The sequence below is a fragment of the Oncorhynchus mykiss genome, chromosome 32 (genome assembly GCF_013265735.2).
Source record: "Oncorhynchus mykiss isolate Arlee chromosome 32, USDA_OmykA_1.1, whole genome shotgun sequence".
NCBI lineage: Eukaryota > Metazoa > Chordata > Actinopteri > Salmoniformes > Salmonidae > Oncorhynchus > Oncorhynchus mykiss.
Genome location: NC_050572.1, coordinates 24,420,144 through 24,438,314, shown reverse-complemented (window position 1 = coordinate 24,438,314; position 18,171 = coordinate 24,420,144). Strand labels below are relative to the sequence as shown.

At 41.5% G+C, this 18,171-nt stretch overlaps 1 protein-coding gene across 7 annotated transcripts in view; it reads right to left on the bottom strand.

The window, feature by feature from the left end:
- The window catches only part of LOC110488151 (DNA topoisomerase II beta), a 47,070-nt gene extending 28,929 nt beyond the window's left edge, over positions 1-18,141 (bottom strand). For 2 of the 7 annotated variants that reach the window (XM_021560221.2, XM_021560222.2), the window contains exons 1-4: positions 17,631-18,141; positions 6,019-6,249; positions 5,153-5,243; positions 3,285-3,348 (exon numbers count right to left, since the gene is read on the bottom strand). In XM_021560221.2, coding sequence (XP_021415896.2) covers positions 3,285-3,348; positions 5,153-5,243; positions 6,019-6,249; positions 17,631-17,672 — 428 coding nt within the window. In that variant the 5' untranslated portion in view covers positions 17,673-18,141. Of the gene's footprint in view, positions 1-3,284; positions 3,349-5,152; positions 5,244-6,018; positions 6,250-17,630 lie in introns of those variants that run through there. The other 5 variants (XM_021560223.2, XM_021560224.2, XM_036971353.1 and 2 more) reach the window with 5 other exon arrangements.
- Between the last annotated feature and the right edge of the window lie 30 nt (positions 18,142-18,171).

Genomic DNA, 18,171 nt, shown 5'->3' with positions numbered 1-18,171 from the left:
TGTAGGCTTGTTCAGTTAGCAGACAAGATATTTATATGTTCACTGCATTGGCGGTTGGTGCTGTTTAAAAACAATTGGATACTACGAAATTGGGGAGAAAAAGGGGTAAAATTCCAAAAAACTAAACAAAAAAGACAATCCCTCTCTGCACACTCGAGAAAGGAATGAAGGAGCACGAGATGGTGTTGGTGAGATATTCCGTACATAAAGGTAATGTGTCAGTCGTGCATTATATGCAGTAGGCTATGTATTGTATAACGGCAAAATAATTCATTTGAGCATATTTTTTATAGATTTTTTTTCGGGCTTGGGCTCATATATAGTTCTATGCGTATGCATACGCTCTAATATGCATATGGCGGTTTTGAATTAATCATCACCTTATAAAGTGCTGTTCATTTCATTGTGTAAAGGTGTCAGCATGCTTTAGTTCGGCTGGCGGCTAGCTGAGGTCGGCAAGGCGAACGAGTGTGCTCGTATACTCCCTTAAAAAGACATTCGCTTGAAAAAAAGAGAAATAAGCGGAAATAGTAGTGTTTGTCCATTTTGAGACTCCGTAACCAGTATACACTTCCACAAAATAGTCAGAATTAATCTAAGATAAAATTAATGACATTTACTGAGTTGACGTTTTTGTCAAGGAGATCTTAGTTGCGCAATTTTACATCGAACTAAGAGGTTTTATTTGGAAATACTGCACCAAACAATGTGCATGAAAACAAGTCTTCTCTCATTGGATGACAAGAAAGACTTTCCTGAAGAATCCTTACTGTTGACCTATCACCGACGAAGGGGCGTAGACTTTTTATTTAACCTTTATTTAACTTGGCAAGTCAGTTAAGAACAAATTCTTATTTACAATGACGGCCTCAGTGATTTGCTGCAAGAAAAAAAATGTTGTGTGCCCGAACAACTGACAAACCCCTCACGAAGTCCGAAACGAACAAAAGCATCACAAAATGTTGTCGTAATATATGCACAAACTCTTCTGAACTGTTTCAGCTGGGAAGCATGTGGACAGCTTTAGGTTTTGAAACAACATCCACAATGAGCAGGTATCCACTCAGTTTCAACCCATTGTTGAACTCCTTTCTTCAAATGGATCACAGTGAGGTGAGTTTTAAACGCACATACTGTTTTGATGATGTGTTTGATGTGATTTTCGATAGCATTTGCATTGACTGGTTAGAGGGACAATCGAGCCCTGAGTACCAGGCCATTAGCGACCTGATAATCGTTAGGGGGTTCTGGACTCCCAACGCATGTCCTGAGTGCATAAGAGGAGAGATATGACAGGGCCTTATAGGGAGAGAGACGTGCAGACAGGCCTCACAGGGAGAAGACCGGGAGCTCTGCTTAAGGACACTGGGGCTAAGCGGTCTGCTCTTTCTCTCCCTGTGTGTGAAGACAGAAACCCCAGAGGAATACGAGCGTTCGGCTGTGGTTGCCGTGCCGTAGGTGAACAGCATGTTAAATGAGCTCCCTGAATTCCAGAACCGACTGTTCATTAAGACCTACCCAGAGATCTATCAGCCTCTACAGTACCTCCCTGTCTCTCTCTCTACCCAGAGATCTATCAGCCTCTACAGTACCTCCCTGTCTCTCTCTCTACCCAGAGATCTATCAGCCTCTACAGTACCTCCCTGTCTCTCTCTCTACCCAGAGATCTATCAGCCTCTACAGTACCTCCCTGTCTCTCTCTCTACCCAGAGATCTATCAGCCTCTACAGTACCTCCCTGTCTCTCTCTCTACCCAGAGATCTATCAGCCTCTACAGTACATCCCTGTCTCTCTCTCTACCCAGAGATCTATCAGCCTCTACAGTACCTCCCTGTCTCTCTCTCTACCCAGAGATCTATCAGCCTCTACAGTACCTCCCTGTCTCTCCATGGTCCTGTTATCTCCCTCACACCCTCCTTCCATCTCCTCTTCTCTCTTACCTCTCCTCTCCACCGCTCCCCTCTCATCTCTTTCTCCTCTGGAGCTTCTCTCCTCCACGTCTTCACTCTGTTCTCCCTAAGCCCATCCCCTAAAACCCCTTGCTGCTAGCTAACTACCAAGGCCATCAAGAACTGTGCCACGGATCAACCTACAGCTAAATACTCAGCTGATCCATGCACAATGCAGACTTTAACACAAACATACCCCACAGGCATCACAGTGGTCCGATCACTTCAACAAATTGGATGCTCTGCATTGTCAAAGACATCCTCCCACAGAAAAATCCTCATGCTTTGATACAGTGCCTTCAGAAAGTAATCACACACCTTGACTTTTTCCAATATTGTTGCATTTCAGCCTGAATTTAAAATGGATTAAAATGTAGATGTTTTTGTTACTGGCCTACACACAATACCCCATTATGTCAAAGTGGAATAATGTTTTTTGAAATCTTACAAATTAATGAAAAATGAAAAGCTGAAATGTATTGAGCTATTAAGTATTCAACCCCTTTATTACAGCAAGCCTAAATTAGTACAGGAGTAAAAGAAACACTCACAGCTGTAAAGACTCAGGAGTGTGAATACTGTAAATAAGATATTTCTGCATTCTATTTTTAATAAATTTGCACAAAAAAAATTACAAAATGTCACTTTGTCATTATTGGGTATTGTGTGTAGATGGGTGAGAAAAACAACATGCATTAAATCTACTTTGAATTCACGCTGTAAAGTTTTAAAAAAGTGGAATAAGTCAAGGGGTATGAATACTTTCTGAAGGTAGTGTCTGTTCATAGGGCTACTTAGTGAGTTTAACTATTGGGTTTTATTGGTCAACCAGAACCATTTCCACCTAACGCCGCTAAAAGATCAATCATTTAACGGCAAGAAGTTTAGAGAGACCCAGGCAGCATGACAATCTGATGGCATTAAAGAGTGAAAGCACCATGTTACATTTATACATCTTGTTTAAATCTTCTAAACAGCCACTCACTCAACTACCTCAAAGTGATGCTTGAAAGGGCTTTCACATTCTAACAGCAAAAATGGCAATGGGTGAGCCATTGTTTTCCGATGAAAAGAAGCGGCTGCACCCACCTAGGCAGCATGCACTGCGCATTTTATTTTGAGGCGGCGCTGCTATGCTCAAATGATTTGACTCCTACGCACGAGCTGAGGGCTTAGCCGACACAAAACAGAACTGTTAAACAGAACTTATGATAATGACGGATTCATGACACCTGCATCAGATAGAAGCTGCTGTGCCTACCTAAACCACGTGCACAGTACGGTTTTTGGACTTGACTAATGATTGACAACTGCTTACTGGTCATGTGTACTTACGGATCAATGGAGATCTTTATGGTCGACATGCTCTTATCCCGCTGTTTGTTGTCGGCCGCGTTGACTGTGGAGTAGAGAAAAACATGTTGAAATGAGAAGTAGTAGGCTGCAGGGATTCAATTGTGTTGATAGAAACTAATCGAAAAGATACTTGGTACTGGCATTTTCATCAAGAGCTTTAGACACACTTGAGAATCAATAGCCTAAATGTTGCCTGGCCTATAAAATCCAAAACCACATCCTTTCAACACAGCAAGTCTCTCATACTGAAAACATATTGAAAAGTCAAATAGCCTCAATCAAGTCGCCTGTGTGTTATACGGTTTGCATTAGAAAGCCTTTGCTTTGGTTGTAATGTGACATTGTGTGGCTGACCCTGTATGAGTTGTGTCTAGTCAGTAATTACAGGAGATGTGGTAGGAGCTAGTGAATATTTGGGCAGCGAGGACAGGCGGCTGTCTTTACCTTATCACCAGTATAAAACAGCTAAATGAGCACAGTGTGCGGAGCAAAAAAACTTGATGACTTCTCGTGTCTCCTTCCATTGCATTTGACCGAGTTCCAGTAGTTTGATCGCTCAAGGTACTACCTAGTATAAACGTACTGTTACAGGACAGGGGTATTCATCTTTTAAATCAATGCATACGCCTAACATTTTCCGGTACAATAATTGGTTGTACACCATGTTAATGTGCCAGTCAGTCAAACACATAAGCGAGACTAGTGCTGGATTCTACTGCCGCTTGCCTTAATCAGTGTGCGACTGACAACCAATAAAAGATTTCCTCAGACAGCTCTCCATTCCAGACAAATTACTACATGAGGAGTAGGAGCGAGGGGGGGGGGACACAGAACACACAAGGACAAGCTAGCTCCTCTACACAACTGGTTACATCTAATAGATGTTTCAGAGGTATTGTTGGACCAGATATTAAGCCAAGCTAAAAATCTGGTTTTCATCTCCAGTCACTGGTGTACAAAAATAATATCATCATACCTACAACAATAGATTGACTGTATGTAAGTCTGTCTGGATAAAAGTGTCTGCTAAATTAATAAAATGTCAAATTTAGACTGGTCGACTGGCATAGAAAAGTATACCTAAAATAGAATCTACGTCAAACTATTTAGATTTTTATGATCGCTTACATTTACATTTTAGTCAATTAGCAGCCGCTCTTATCCAAAGACTTACAGTAGCAACTAGATTTCTCACCTAGTCTGCTCGGGGATTCACCTAGTCTGCTCGGGGATTCACCTAGTCTGCTCGGGGATTCCAGCAACCTTCTGGCTAATTATTAGGCTACCTGCTGCTTTTTTACCCTCTTTTTCTTCCTAATTCCGATCTTCTCTCATCGCTGCAACACGGGCTCAGGAGAGGCGAAGGTGGAGTCATTCGTCCTCCGCGCCCCTTAACACCTGCCAGCTTAACCTGGAAGCCAGCCGCACTAATGTGTCAGAGGAAACACCGTTCAACTGGTGACCGGGGTCAGCCTGCAGGTACCAAGCCCACCACAAGGAGTAGCTTTACCGGCCAAACACTCCCAACCTGGACGACGAGTCCTATGGGACTCCCGGCCACGTCTGGTTGTGGCACAGCCTGGGAATGAACCAGGGTCTGTAGTAACGCCTCTAGCACTGCGATACAGTGCCTTAGAACGCTGCGCCACTCGGGAGGCCCCTACCTGCCGATCTTGAGGCAAAATCCACCAGAGGCCATTACAGTAATAACTGGGCCTGATATAAAGGGATAATAACTGATTAATAACAGCCTAATCACAATTAACTGAGTGCTATGGCTAGCTCATAATGACCACCTTGTTACCTGTGTATGTTCTGCTTTAAAATACCCTGATAAATAGACTTACCAAGAATTTCATCAAAGATTTTGTATAATCCAGGGACGTAGGTGATTTCTCGTAGATTCATTCCAAGGTCTTCATCGAAAACCCACATTTGCTGAAAGGGTTGAAATAGATACGTCTATTGATCAACCATTCATAATACTTGACTACGCAACAACAACAAAGAGCAACACCAGATTTCTCTGTTAGATCCATCTATAGAACTGGATGTTGTTGTGGCTAACGTTGTGTAGAACAGGGCTTCCCAAACTGTTTCACTCGGGCCCCCCTTCCAGCATGTGGAATGTCTTATTTCTAAGGACACAAGCACTGTTCATGACACAAACTGTTCACACCCCTCATTGGTAGAGAGAATTTTGCAGGTTTGAAGCTTATTTCCTGCAATTCTACACATTTTGTCATGGGGTCCAAAGAACATTTAGCAGTTTTTAATAAAATGTTGTTTCAATTCTATAAACTTTGCCATGTCTAGTGTATATTCATGTGATATTTGAGTGACAAGAAAATTACAACAATATCTATGGGCAAAGAAACCTAATAAAAAACCGTTAGCTGACATGGGCTAGTGTATCTGGACATTTCTGACCAGTTATAAATAGCTCTAAGGTCTGCAATGACTAACATGACAAGAGGAGCTGATGATTCACTACCCAATTTCAAAATGACACCTTGTGCATTCACCTGTTACAACTTTCAAGAGTAAGTTTAAAGCCGAACCCCTCCGTTTGGGATCCACTGGTGTAGAATATGAGTAAAGTTCATTTGGCACAAAACAGGAGTGACATTTTTTTCTTCTCACAATTTTGTTTTCTTTTGCACCCTCCTGAACACAAGCTAGACGTCCAAAGTCATGAAGAAACCGAACCCACCTGGGTGACCGGTTCCACAGAGCCGATGTAGGTGTCGGGCCTCAGTAGGATGTGCTCCAGCTGGGTCTTCTTCTGGTACACCCTCTCCACTGACAACTTCTCTCCTCCCTTCTTCTTGGCTCCTCCACCTCCTCCCTCGGGCTTGCCCCCATCGCCCCTGCCGTTCGCCGCCGCCGCTGCTGCTGCCTCCTCCTCCCTCTTTTTGGCAGCATTCTTCTTATCAAAGAGGGTCTGGTATTAGACACATGTGCACAACTTTGTTAAAAATTACACTAGAAATAAATGATTGAACTCTGTGTCTGCAGGCACTGGCAGCTGATTATCAGAACTAAGGCACAGCAGTAGCCATTTGTTTGAATTTGATTGTTTGACACGGGATTTAGACATACCATCCAAACTCATTCCACGGAGGGCCGAGGGTCTGCAGGTTCACACTCCTCCCCTGTACTTGATTGATGAATTAAGGTCACTAATTAGTAAGAACTCCCCACACCTGGTTGTCTAGGTATTAACTGAAACAAAAACCGGCAGACACTCAGCCCTCCATGGAATGAGTTTGACACCCCTGGTCTAAATCCTACTAGTCCAGTGTAGCCTCAAATGTTTCCGTCATTGCTCCTTTATGCTTTGGTTGGTTGGTTGATTAGTGGGTTGGTTGGAACTTGGAAGGTTTCCTTGGTTAGGCTAATTGCCCGGCACACACCCACAGTAGACACCATTGGTTAAGGCAGTGGATCTCATTGTTAAATACTTAGGATTGCACCCAAGGAGAGGCCAAAAAGTGACTGAGCCTGAGGAGAAAACTTTATCAAATAAAAATGTAAATGTTTCAAGCATAGGGAAATCTAAACGGTATTGTTGTGGTAATGAATGTATATAATTGATCGAGAGCCGTTGAGCATGCAATGAGCAAATAATCTACTGTGCAATAACAAACACAGTGGTTGAGTAAAACGCAGTCCCTGTCACTTGTGGCCCTTGAGATCTGTTTACATTTCTCTATGGGGAGGTATCTGAGCAACAGACCCTCACAATTCTCATCAGCCTATTAGTAACAAACAGGGGACCCAAGACAGTTCACTCCATATGGTCTATGGTTTCCCAAACTCTCACAGCAAGTCATAATCAGATTATCAAGCCAAAGCAGCCATTTAGCTCACGACAGTCCACCATTCTGGGATATTTGCTTTGACAAGATATGTACAAAAAAAATGAATCTTGAGAGTATTATACAGTGCCTTGCGAAAGTATTCGGCCCCCTTGAACTTTGCGACCTTTTGCCACATTTCAGGCTTCAAACATAAAGATATAAAACTGTATTTTTTTTGTGAAGAATCAACAACAAGTGGGACACAATCATGAAGTGGAACGACATTTATTGGATATTTCAAACTTTAACAAATCAAAAACTGAAAAATTGGGCGTGCAAAATTATTCAGCCCCCTTAAGTTAATACTTTGTAGCGCCACCTTTTGCTGCGATTACAGCTGTAAGTCGCTTGGGGTATGTCTCTATCAGTTTTGCACATCGAGAGACTGACATTTTTTCCTATTCCTCCTTGCAAAACAGCTCGAGCTCAGTGAGGTTGGATGGAGAGCATTTGTGAACAGCAGTTTTCAGTTCTTTCCACAGATTCTCGATTGTATTCAGGTCTGGACTTTGACTTGGCCATTCTAACACCTGGATATGTTTATTTTTGAACCATTCCATTGTAGATTTTGCTTTATGTTTTGGATCATTGTCTTGTTGGAAGACAAATCTCCGTCCCAGTCTCAGGTCTTTTGCAGACTCCATCAGGTTTTCTTCCAGAATGGTCCTGTATTTGGCTCCATCCATCGTCCCATTAATTTTAACCATCTTCCCTGTCCCTGCTGAAGAAAAGCAGGCCCAAACCATGATGCTGCCACCACCATGTTCGACAGTGGGGATGGTGTGTTCAGGGTGTTGCTTTTACGCCAAACATAACGTTTTGCATTGTTGCCAAAAAGTTCAATTTTGGTTTCATCTGACCAGAGCACCTTCTTCCACATGTTTGGTGTGTCTCCCAGGTGGCTTGTGGCAAACTTTAACCGACACTTTTTGTGGATATCTTTAAGAAATGGCTTTCTTCTTGCAACTCTTCCATAAAGGCCAGATTTGTGCAATATACGACTGATTGTTGTCCTATGGACAGAGTCTCCCACCTCAGCTGTAGATCTCTGCAGTTCATCCAGAGTGATCATGGGCCTCTTGGCTGCATCTCTGATCAGTCTTCTCCTTGTATGAGCTGAAAGTTTAGAGGGACGGCCAGGTGTTGGTAGATTTGCAGTGGTCTGATACTCCATCCATTTCAATATTATCGCTTGCACAGTGCTCCTTGGGATGTTTAAAGCTTGGGAAATCTTTTTGTATCCAAATCCGGCTTTAAACTTCTTCACAACAGTATCTCGGACCTGCCTGGTGTGTTCCTTGTTCTTCATGATGCTCTCTGCGCTTTTAACGGACCTCTGAGACTATCACAGTGCAGGTGCATTTATACGGAGACTTGATTACACACAGGTGGATTGCATTTATCATCATTAGTCATTTAGGTCAACATTGGATCATTCAGAGATCCTCACTGAACTTCTGGAGAGAGTTTGCTGCACTGAAAGTAAAGGGGCTGAATAATTTTGCACGCCCAATTTTTCAGTTTTTGATTTGTTAAAAAAGTTTGAAATATCCAATAAATGTTGTTCCACTTCATGATTGTGTCCCACTTGTTGTTGATTCTTCACAAAAAAATACAGTTTTATATCTTTATGTTTGAAGCCTGAAATGTGGCAAAAGGTCGCAAAGTTCAAGGGGGCCGAATACTTTCGCAAGGCACTGTATATTAGGTCTGCTAAGAACCTAATCTTGGTTGCTCAAACACACTGAAAGAATTCTGCATGACCTCATTATAGCATCTTCTATCAGACAGCCAGCTGCTCCATTGTCTATCTGCTGCCAGTGGCACCCAAATTGACCTGTGTGAAGCTAGCCACAATAAGGATTCGCCACAATAGTGGAATTTGCACTTCGCCATCAAAATAAAAGTCCCCCATTGAAAGTGATTCAAACGGATACAAAGTGGATTCATGCCATATTTGCACTAGATAATGCTAAACAAGGTCGGAATATTGTTATAAATTCAACAAATTATAATAATTTGTTAATTTGACACAACAAAAGTAAAAACTCATTGGATAAATTAGAATTGAGAATTGCATTGGGGGGCATACTTATACAAACTGCACAAATCAAAGTCACATTTTATTTGTCACATGCGCCAAATAAAACAAATGTGGACTATAGCGTGAAATATTTACTTACGAGCCCTTTCCCAACAATGCAGATAAAAAGCAGGAACATTTGCAAATAGATACAAATAAAATAGTTACAATAAAATATCAATGACGTGGCTACAGTGGCTTGCCGAAAGTGTTCACCCCTTTGGCATTTTTCCTATTTCGTTGCCTTACAACCTTTTTTGGAGGTTTGTATCATTTGATTTACACAACATGCCTACCACTTTGAAGATGTAAAATATTTTTTATTGTGAAACAAAGAAATAAGACAAAAAAAATGGAAACTTGAGCGTGCTTAACTATTCACCCCGCTTGGCACATCTAGCCATTATGATTTTTTTCCCATTATTCAAGGCATAACTGCTCCAGATACTTCAAGTTGGATGGGATCTGCTGATGTACAGCAATCTTTAACTCATATCACAGATTCTCAATTGGATAGAGGTCTGGGCTTTGACTAGGCCATTCCAAGACATTTAAATGTTTCCCCTTAAACCACTCAAGTGTTGCTTTAGCAGTATGCTTCGGGTCATTGTCCTGCTGGAAGGTGAACCTCTGTCCCAGTCCCAAATCTCTGGAAGACAGAAACAGGTTTCCTTCAAGAATTTCTTGGTGGATGGCGGTTAGCGCCATCCATCATTCCTTCAATTCTTAACAGTTTCCCAGTCCCTGCCGAGGATGCTGCCACCACCATGCTTCACTGTGGGGATGGTGTTCTCAGGGTGATGCGGTGTTGGGTTTGTGCCAGACATAGTGTTTTCTTTGATGGCCAAAAAGCTCAATTTTAATCTCATCTGACCAGAGTACCTTCTTTCATATGTTTGAGGAGTCTCCCTCCCACATGCCTTTTGGCGGACAAAAAACGTGTTTGCTTATTTTTTTCATTAAGCAATGGCTTAATTCTGGCCACTCTTCTGTAAAGCCCAGCTCTGTGGAGTGTACAGCTTAAAGTGGTTCTATGGACATATACTCCAATCTCCACTGTGGAGCTTTGCAGCTCCTTCAGGGTTATTTTTGGTCTCTTTGTTGCCTCTCTGATTAATGCCCTCCTTGCCAGGTCCATGAGTTTTCGTGAGGGGCCCTCTCATGGCAGGTTTGTTGTGGTGCCATATTCTTTCCATTTTTTAATAATGGATTTCACAGTGCTCCGTGGGATGTTCAAAGTTTCTGATAAAAAAAATATAACCCAACCCTGATCTGTACTTCTCCACAACTTTGTCCCTGACCTGTTTTGGAGACTGCCTTGGTCTTCATGGTGCCGCTTGCTTTGTGGTGCCCGTTGCTTAGTGGTGTTGCAGACTCTGGGGCCTTTCAGAACAGGTGTATATGTGCTGAGATCATGTGACAGATTGCACAAAGGTGGACTTTATTTAACTAATTATGGGACTTCTGGAGGTAATTGGTTGCACCAGATCTTATTCAGGGACTTCATAGCAAAGGGGGTGAATACATATGCACCCACCACTTTTCCGTTTTTTTTTTTTTTTTTGAAACAAGTTATTTTTTTCATTTCACTTCACCAATATGGAATATTTTCTGTATGTCCATTACATGAAATAAAAATATATTTCAATTACAGGTTGTAATGCAACAAAATAGGAAAAATGCCAAGGGGGATGAATACTTTTGCAAGGCACTGTTTATACACAGAATATAAACGATAAAATTATTTTTGGGGTACGAGATAATTGGGGTGATTGATGGAAGTAATATGTACGTGGATGTTTGGTTAGGTGATTGATTAAAGTACTATCTACATGTAGGTAGGGGTGAAATGCAGAAAGTCCCGGTAGCCATTTGATTAACTGTTCAGCAGTCTTAGGACTTTGGGGTAGAAGCTGATCGGGTACCTTTTCAGCTCCGGTGCTGCTTGCCGTGCGGCAGAAGAGAGAACAGACTGTGACTTGGGTGCCTGGAGTCAAATTTTTAGGGCCTTCCTCTGACACCGCAGTACCCTCTGTAAGCGCCTTGCAGTTGGATGCCAAACAGTTTCCATACCAAGTGGTGATGCAGCCGGTCAAGATGCTCTCAGTGGTGCAGCTGTATAACTTTCTGAGGATCTGAGGGCCCATGTCAAATCTTTTCAGTGTCCTGAGGGGGCTACCTGCCCTCTAGGACACCTACAGCACCCGATGTCACAGGAAGGCCAAAAAGAACATCAAGGACAACAACCACCCAAGCCACTGCCTGTTCACTCCGCTATCAACCAGAAGGCGAGGTCAATATAGCAGCATCAACGCTGGGACCGGGAGGCTGAAAAACAGCTTCTATCTCAAGGCCATCAGACTGTTAAATAGCCATCACTAGCACATAGAGGCTGCTGCCTATATACAGACTTGAAATCACTGGCCAATTTAATAAATGGAACACTAGTCACTTTAATAATGTTTACATATCTTGCATTACTCATGTCAAAATGTCTACACTGTTTTCTATACTATTTTACTGTATCTTAGTCTATGCCGCTCTGACATTGCTCATCCATATATTTATATATTCTTAATTACATACCTTTACTTAGATTTGTGTGTATTTGGTATATGTTGTGAAATTGTTAGATATAGCTTGTTAGATATTAAGGTACTGTCGGAGCTAGAAACACAAGCATTTCGCTACACCCGCAATAACATCTGCTAAACACGTGTCGGTGACCAATAAAATTTGATTCGTTGGTGTGTTTGACCCATGAAAGGTCCTTAGTGATGTGGGCACAGAGGAACTAGATGCTCTCAACCATCTCCATTACAGCCCCGTTGATGGGAATGCTTGGCCCTCTGTTTTCTGTAGTCCACGATCAGCTCCTTCTTCTTGCTGACGTTGAGGGAGGTTGTTGTCCTGGCACCACACTGCCAGGTCTCCGACCTCCTCCCTATAGGTTGTCTAATTGTCGTCGTTGAGCAGGCAAACCAGCGTCGTCAGCAACCTTAATGATGGTGTGCTGCCACGCAGTTGTGGGTGAACAGGAAGTACATATCAGCCTACTCAGTGACACACGCAGAACACAACTGTGTAGAGTTTACACAAATATTAGTCTTAGCCAGGTGCGTAACTTGCGGGGTTGATCATCTTGACTACAAGATCCTCCTTCTGACCTACCAAGCCCTTCATTATCTTGCCGTCAACCACCTTACCTCACAGACCTTCTTCTACCCTACCATCCCACACGCACACTCCATTCCACCACAGCAGCCCACATCATCTCCAGAGCTTTGGCGACAGGGCCTTCTCCAGGGTTCCTTCTAAGCTCTGGAACTCCCTTCCTCCAGTCATCCGTGACTCAGAGTCCATCACTATCTTTCAATCCCTCCCAAAGTCCCACCTCTTTGACAAAGCCTACCCTTAAGCACCTGTCACCCCCACGCAAAGAAATACACTACAGAGACAATCCTCTCTTCTCCATACTGAGCAGCACCTAACCCAAAACCTTAACCAGGTTCGTATCCTATCTCCAATCCCACCTCTTACCCTAAACCGGGTTCGTATCCCAAATCCCAACCCTACTCTCCCCATACATCACACTCTTTCCCTTCTTTGAACCAACAACCCCTCTCTTAATTCATGTTTTTGTTTAGTCTTAGGTTTTGTTTTTGTTTTGAATCTTGTTTTTTAGTTCTTCACTTTTACATTTCAAGAATTGTAGAGAGTGACTTTGGATGCTTGAAAAGCGCTGTATAAGTTCCATTATTAACATGACGACCCCCCCCCCCCCCCCCCCCCCAATATCAGAAACGGGTCAATTTTGACCCCCCCAACCCCACCCAAAAAAAGAAAAAATACATACATTACCGGTCAAAAGTTTGAGAGCACCTACTCATTCAAGGGCTTTTCTTTAATTTCTACATTGTAGAATAATAGTGAAGACATCAAAACTATGAAAAAACACATGGACTCATGTAGTAACCATAAGTGTTATTAAGCAAATCAAAATATGTTTTATATTTGAGATTCTTCAAATAGCCACCCTTTGCCTTTGAAAGCTTTGCACACTCTTGGCATTCTCTCAACCAGTTTCATGAGGTAGTCACCTGGAATGCATTTCAATTAACATGTGTGCCTTCTTAAAAAGCTAATTTTTGCAATTTCCTTCCTTCTTAATGCATTTGAGCTAATCAGTTGTATTGTGACAAGGTAGGGGGGTATACAGAAGATAGCCCCAATCGGTTAAAAACCAAGTCCGTATTATGGCAAGAACAGCTGAAATAAGCAAAGAGAAATGACAGTCCATCATTACTTTAAGACATGAAGGTCAGTCAATGCAGAACATTTCTTCAAGTGCAGACAATCGTTTTGATGAAACTGTCTCTCATGAGGACCGCCACAGGAATGGAAGACCCAGAGTTACCTCTGCTGCAGAGGATAAGTTCATTACAGTTAACTGTCTCTCATGAGGACCGCCACAGGAATGGAAGACCCAGAGTTACCTCTGCTGCAGAGGATAAGTTCATTACAGTTAACTGTCTCTCATGAGGACCGCCACAGGAATGGAAGACCCAGAGTTACCTCTGCTGCAGAGGATAAGTTCATTACAGTTAACTGTCTCTCATGAGGACCGCCACAGGAATGGAAGACCCAGAGTTACCTCTGCTGCAGAAGTTCATTAGAGTTACCAGCCTCAGAAATTGCAGCCCAAATAAATGCTTCAGAGTTCAAGTAACAGAAACATCTCAACTAGAGGTCGACCGATTATGATTTTAACACCGATTATTGGGGGACCAAAAAAAGCCAATACTGATTAAATCGGCTGAGATATATATATATATATATAAATATAAAATGTAATAATGACATTTACAACCATACTGAATTAACAATTATTTTAACTTTAATATAATACATAAATAAAATGTATTTATTCTAAAATAATGAAACATGCTCAATTTGGTTTAAATAATGCAAAAACAGTTTTGGAGAAGAAAGTAAAAGTGCAATATGTGCCATGTAAAAAAGCTAACGTTTAAGTTCCTTGCTCAGAACATGAGAACATATGAAAGCTGGTGGTTCAATATTCCCAGTTCTTCAATACTCCCAGTTAAGAGGTTTTAGGTTGTAGTTATTATAGGAAGTATGATGCGTAGACTATCTCTCTATACCATTTGTATTTCATATACCTTTGACTATTGGATGTTCTAATAGGCACTTTAGTATTGCCAGCCTAATCTCAGGAGTTGATAGGCTTGAAGTCCTAAACAGCGCTGTGAAGCAAGCATTGCTAAGAGCTGCTGGCAAATGCAGTAAAGTTGGAATGAATGCTTACGAGCCTACCACCGCTCAGTCAGACTGCTCTATCAAATCATAGACTTAATTATAATATAATAAACACAGAAATACAAGCCGTTGGTCATTAATATGGTCAAATCTGGAAACTATCATTTTGAAAACTAAACGTTTATTCTTTGAGTGAAATACGGAACCGTTCTGTATTTCATCAAACGGGCGGCAACCTTAAGTCTAAATATTGCTGTTACATTGCACAACCTTCAATCATAATTATGTAATACTCTGGAAACTTAGTTCACAACGAGCCAGGCAGCCCAAACTATTGCATATACCCTGACTCTGCATGCATGCAAGAGTGACACAATTTCCCTAGTTAATATTGCCTTGCAGACATGAATTTCTTGTAACTAAATATGCAGATTTTAAGAAAGGCATTGATGTTTATGGTTAGGTACATTCGCGCAACAATTGTGCTTTTTTCGCAAATGCGCTTTTGTTAAATCATCCCCCGTTTGGCAAAGTAGGCTGTGATTCAATGATTTGGTGTTATGGTGTGGGGGTGTTTTGCTGGTGACACTGTGATTTATTTAGAACTCAAGGCACACTTAACCAGCATGCTACCACAGCATTCTGCAGCGATACGCCATCCCATCTGGTTTGGGCTTAGTGGGACTATAATTTGTTTTTCAACAGGACAATGACCCATCACACCTCCAGGCTGTGTAAGGGCTATTTGACCAAGAAGGAGAGTGATGGAGTGCTTCATCAGATGACCTGGACTCCACAATCCCCCAACCTCAACCCAAATTAAGATGGTTTGGGATGAGTCAGAGTGCAGAGCGAAAGAAAAGCAGCCAACAAGTGCTCAGCATATGTGGGAACCCCTTCAAGACTGCTGGAAAGGCATTCCAGTTGAAGCTGGTTGAGAGAATCCAAGAGTGTGCAAAGCTGTCATCAAGGCAAAGGGTGATTATTTGAAGAATCTCAAATATATTTTAATTTGTTTAACACTTATTTGGTTACGACATGATTCCATGTGTTTTTTTAATAGTTTTGATGTCTTCACTATTATTCTACAATGCAGTAAAATAGTAAAAATAAAGAAACACTAAAAAACCTTTGACCGGTAGTGTACCATGATGATCTTGATGAATTGGAAATTATTTTCCCACCTTAGCTACTGGCCTTCTGTGGCTTTAAACTACACAGTACTACTCTATTCTTCATTTTATGATTGGATCCCCCCGCCACCAATTATGCTTTCTTTTGTCCGGTCCTCAGAGGCGATTCGTTTGTGAAGAGAAAAAAGTTGCCCAATAACGCCTCTTTCTCTCCACTCTCTTAAAACACTTAATTCTCTGAGCTAACTTGTACAATCATATTTAACATGGTAAATTCATAAGCATAAATAATAATTAATTAGAAAATTTTTTTAAATGGAGAAGGTTTCTATTGCGAAGTGACGGCGTGAAAAACAAGTAATTATTGGTCACTGTTAAATTGTGCTCAATTTTGTGAGTTCAAAGTCAACTTTGGAAGTATTATAAACTTTGAAACTGGGTTCCAGTAAACCACATAATTACAGAAGGGCTGTTTCTCTGAACCTCAGGCAGTAGGCTCAAGCTAGCCTGTTTCTCTCCCCAGTCAGAGGCAGCATGCCTGTCTCAGACTATGACCAGCAGCAACCTATCCTCCTTACTTCCCCCATTATGAAGGGGCCAAGACTGAAAAAGTTTGGGAAGCACTGATCAGCAGGTAGCCTAGTGGTTAGAGCATTGGGCCAGTAACCAAAAGGTTGCTAGATTGAATTCCGAGCTGACAAGGTAAAAATCTGTTGTTCTGCCCCTGAACAAGGCAGTTAACCCATTGTTCCTAGGCCGTCATTGTAATTAAGAATTTGCCTGACTTGCCTGGTTAAATTTAAAAAATACAAATCTAGCTAATGATTAGCACAAATACAGATGGGCAACCCCATCTATTTATTTATAGCAACTATACTGCATCAGTTGGGCAACAGGTGATAATTACTTATTGCTAAATAACACACCAGCCTGATAATATGGCCCAATATGTTGTTATGCTCATTTTTGATGTGACATTTATTTTAAAAAATGGTCTCCATTTTATTTTCAAACATTTTTTAAATAGAAAACAGGGCTGCAATCAGGCCCAAAAAACATAATTCAATGTTCAATTAAACGGACCGGTGCGGTTCTGAAGAACTAATAGAACAACAGAGGTTGTGGGTTCAAAATGCACCGCTGCCCTTCAAATATCACATACAAGTATGCCCCCGATGCAATTATAAGGTCTAATACATCCACAGTATGATTTCAACAGATTTGTCAAATTAACTAATTGTCTTTTGTTTAGCATTATCTAGTCCAAATATGTCACGATTCCACTATTTATATCCGTTTGAATCACTTTCAAATGGGGGACTTTTATTTAGAAGGAAAACCGCAAATTCCACTATTGTGGCTAATCCTTATGGCTAGCTTTACACAGGTCCCAAATTGTGCTGCGGGCTGGTCGCTGCTAAAGCTAACGTTAGCTGACCAAATGTCGTGCAAAAACATTTAAGGAATATGTCGCATAATTTTTTTTTTTTAGATTAGGCTACCTACTAATAACGGTATTTGAGACACATTCAAGATTCTAAATTTAAACGGCGTGCATGTAACATATACAAACTGAGTATCAATCAATCACACTTGACGTGTATTGCAACAAAGAACTTCTTGGGGCATTGCCATTGGCCAAGAGACTCACTCACTGAAAAGCAATGTTGCCGAATGACATGAAAAAAGAAAACAATGTATCTGACGTTGGTGGACCAATCTGTGATAGTATGTGCCGGGCAATCGTAGCTAAATGAATATCCCAAATCATGGCCCATCTTGAATAGGCGCATGATAGTTTAAAGGAATGTATTAGCTGCTGGCTAGTTATCACTGGCCATTTTACAAATATCCAGCTCTTGAAACTGGGGAATTTCTCTCATGCATCCCGGCAAAATGATCAACGCTAGCTGAAGCGATAAAGCAAACATGTCCAGTAATGCAACATAACAAAATAGTAACTTACCACCCAAGTCAGACCCCCACTTCCTGCTGCGCCGTTGGACATCTTCCTTTTGTTTCCCCTAAATTTGAGTGATGCTACTAAGCAGATAAAATACTGAAGTCCGGCATACAATATAGTCTATAAACTCAGGAATGCTTTCAGTTAACGGACCCCATTCGGTTATTTTCTTTGTCAGTACAAGTATAAAATGTCTGTCAAAATAGTTCAAGATGAGGGACTATAGCGCGGCTATTGTTAAAATCGACGAGCGGTGGTTAGAACTAGGCCTGAAATCGTCAACGCTTGCGTGCTACTTGCCGATGTGTATAAATTACTGTACAAAATCCAGACGTTAAATAGTTCCACAAAATGTAATTTAGTACAAAATAAATTCTAATACTGTATAAACAAAATTACTTTAAAATAAGGCTGTAAATCAATACCAAAATGTTCATTCACAAATAATAACACCGCCGCCTGCCTGTCAGGTTCCACCATCCGCAAGGCGACAATCCCCCACAGCGGAACCCACCAATCCGGTGCTCGCTTTTCTAGGAGCCGG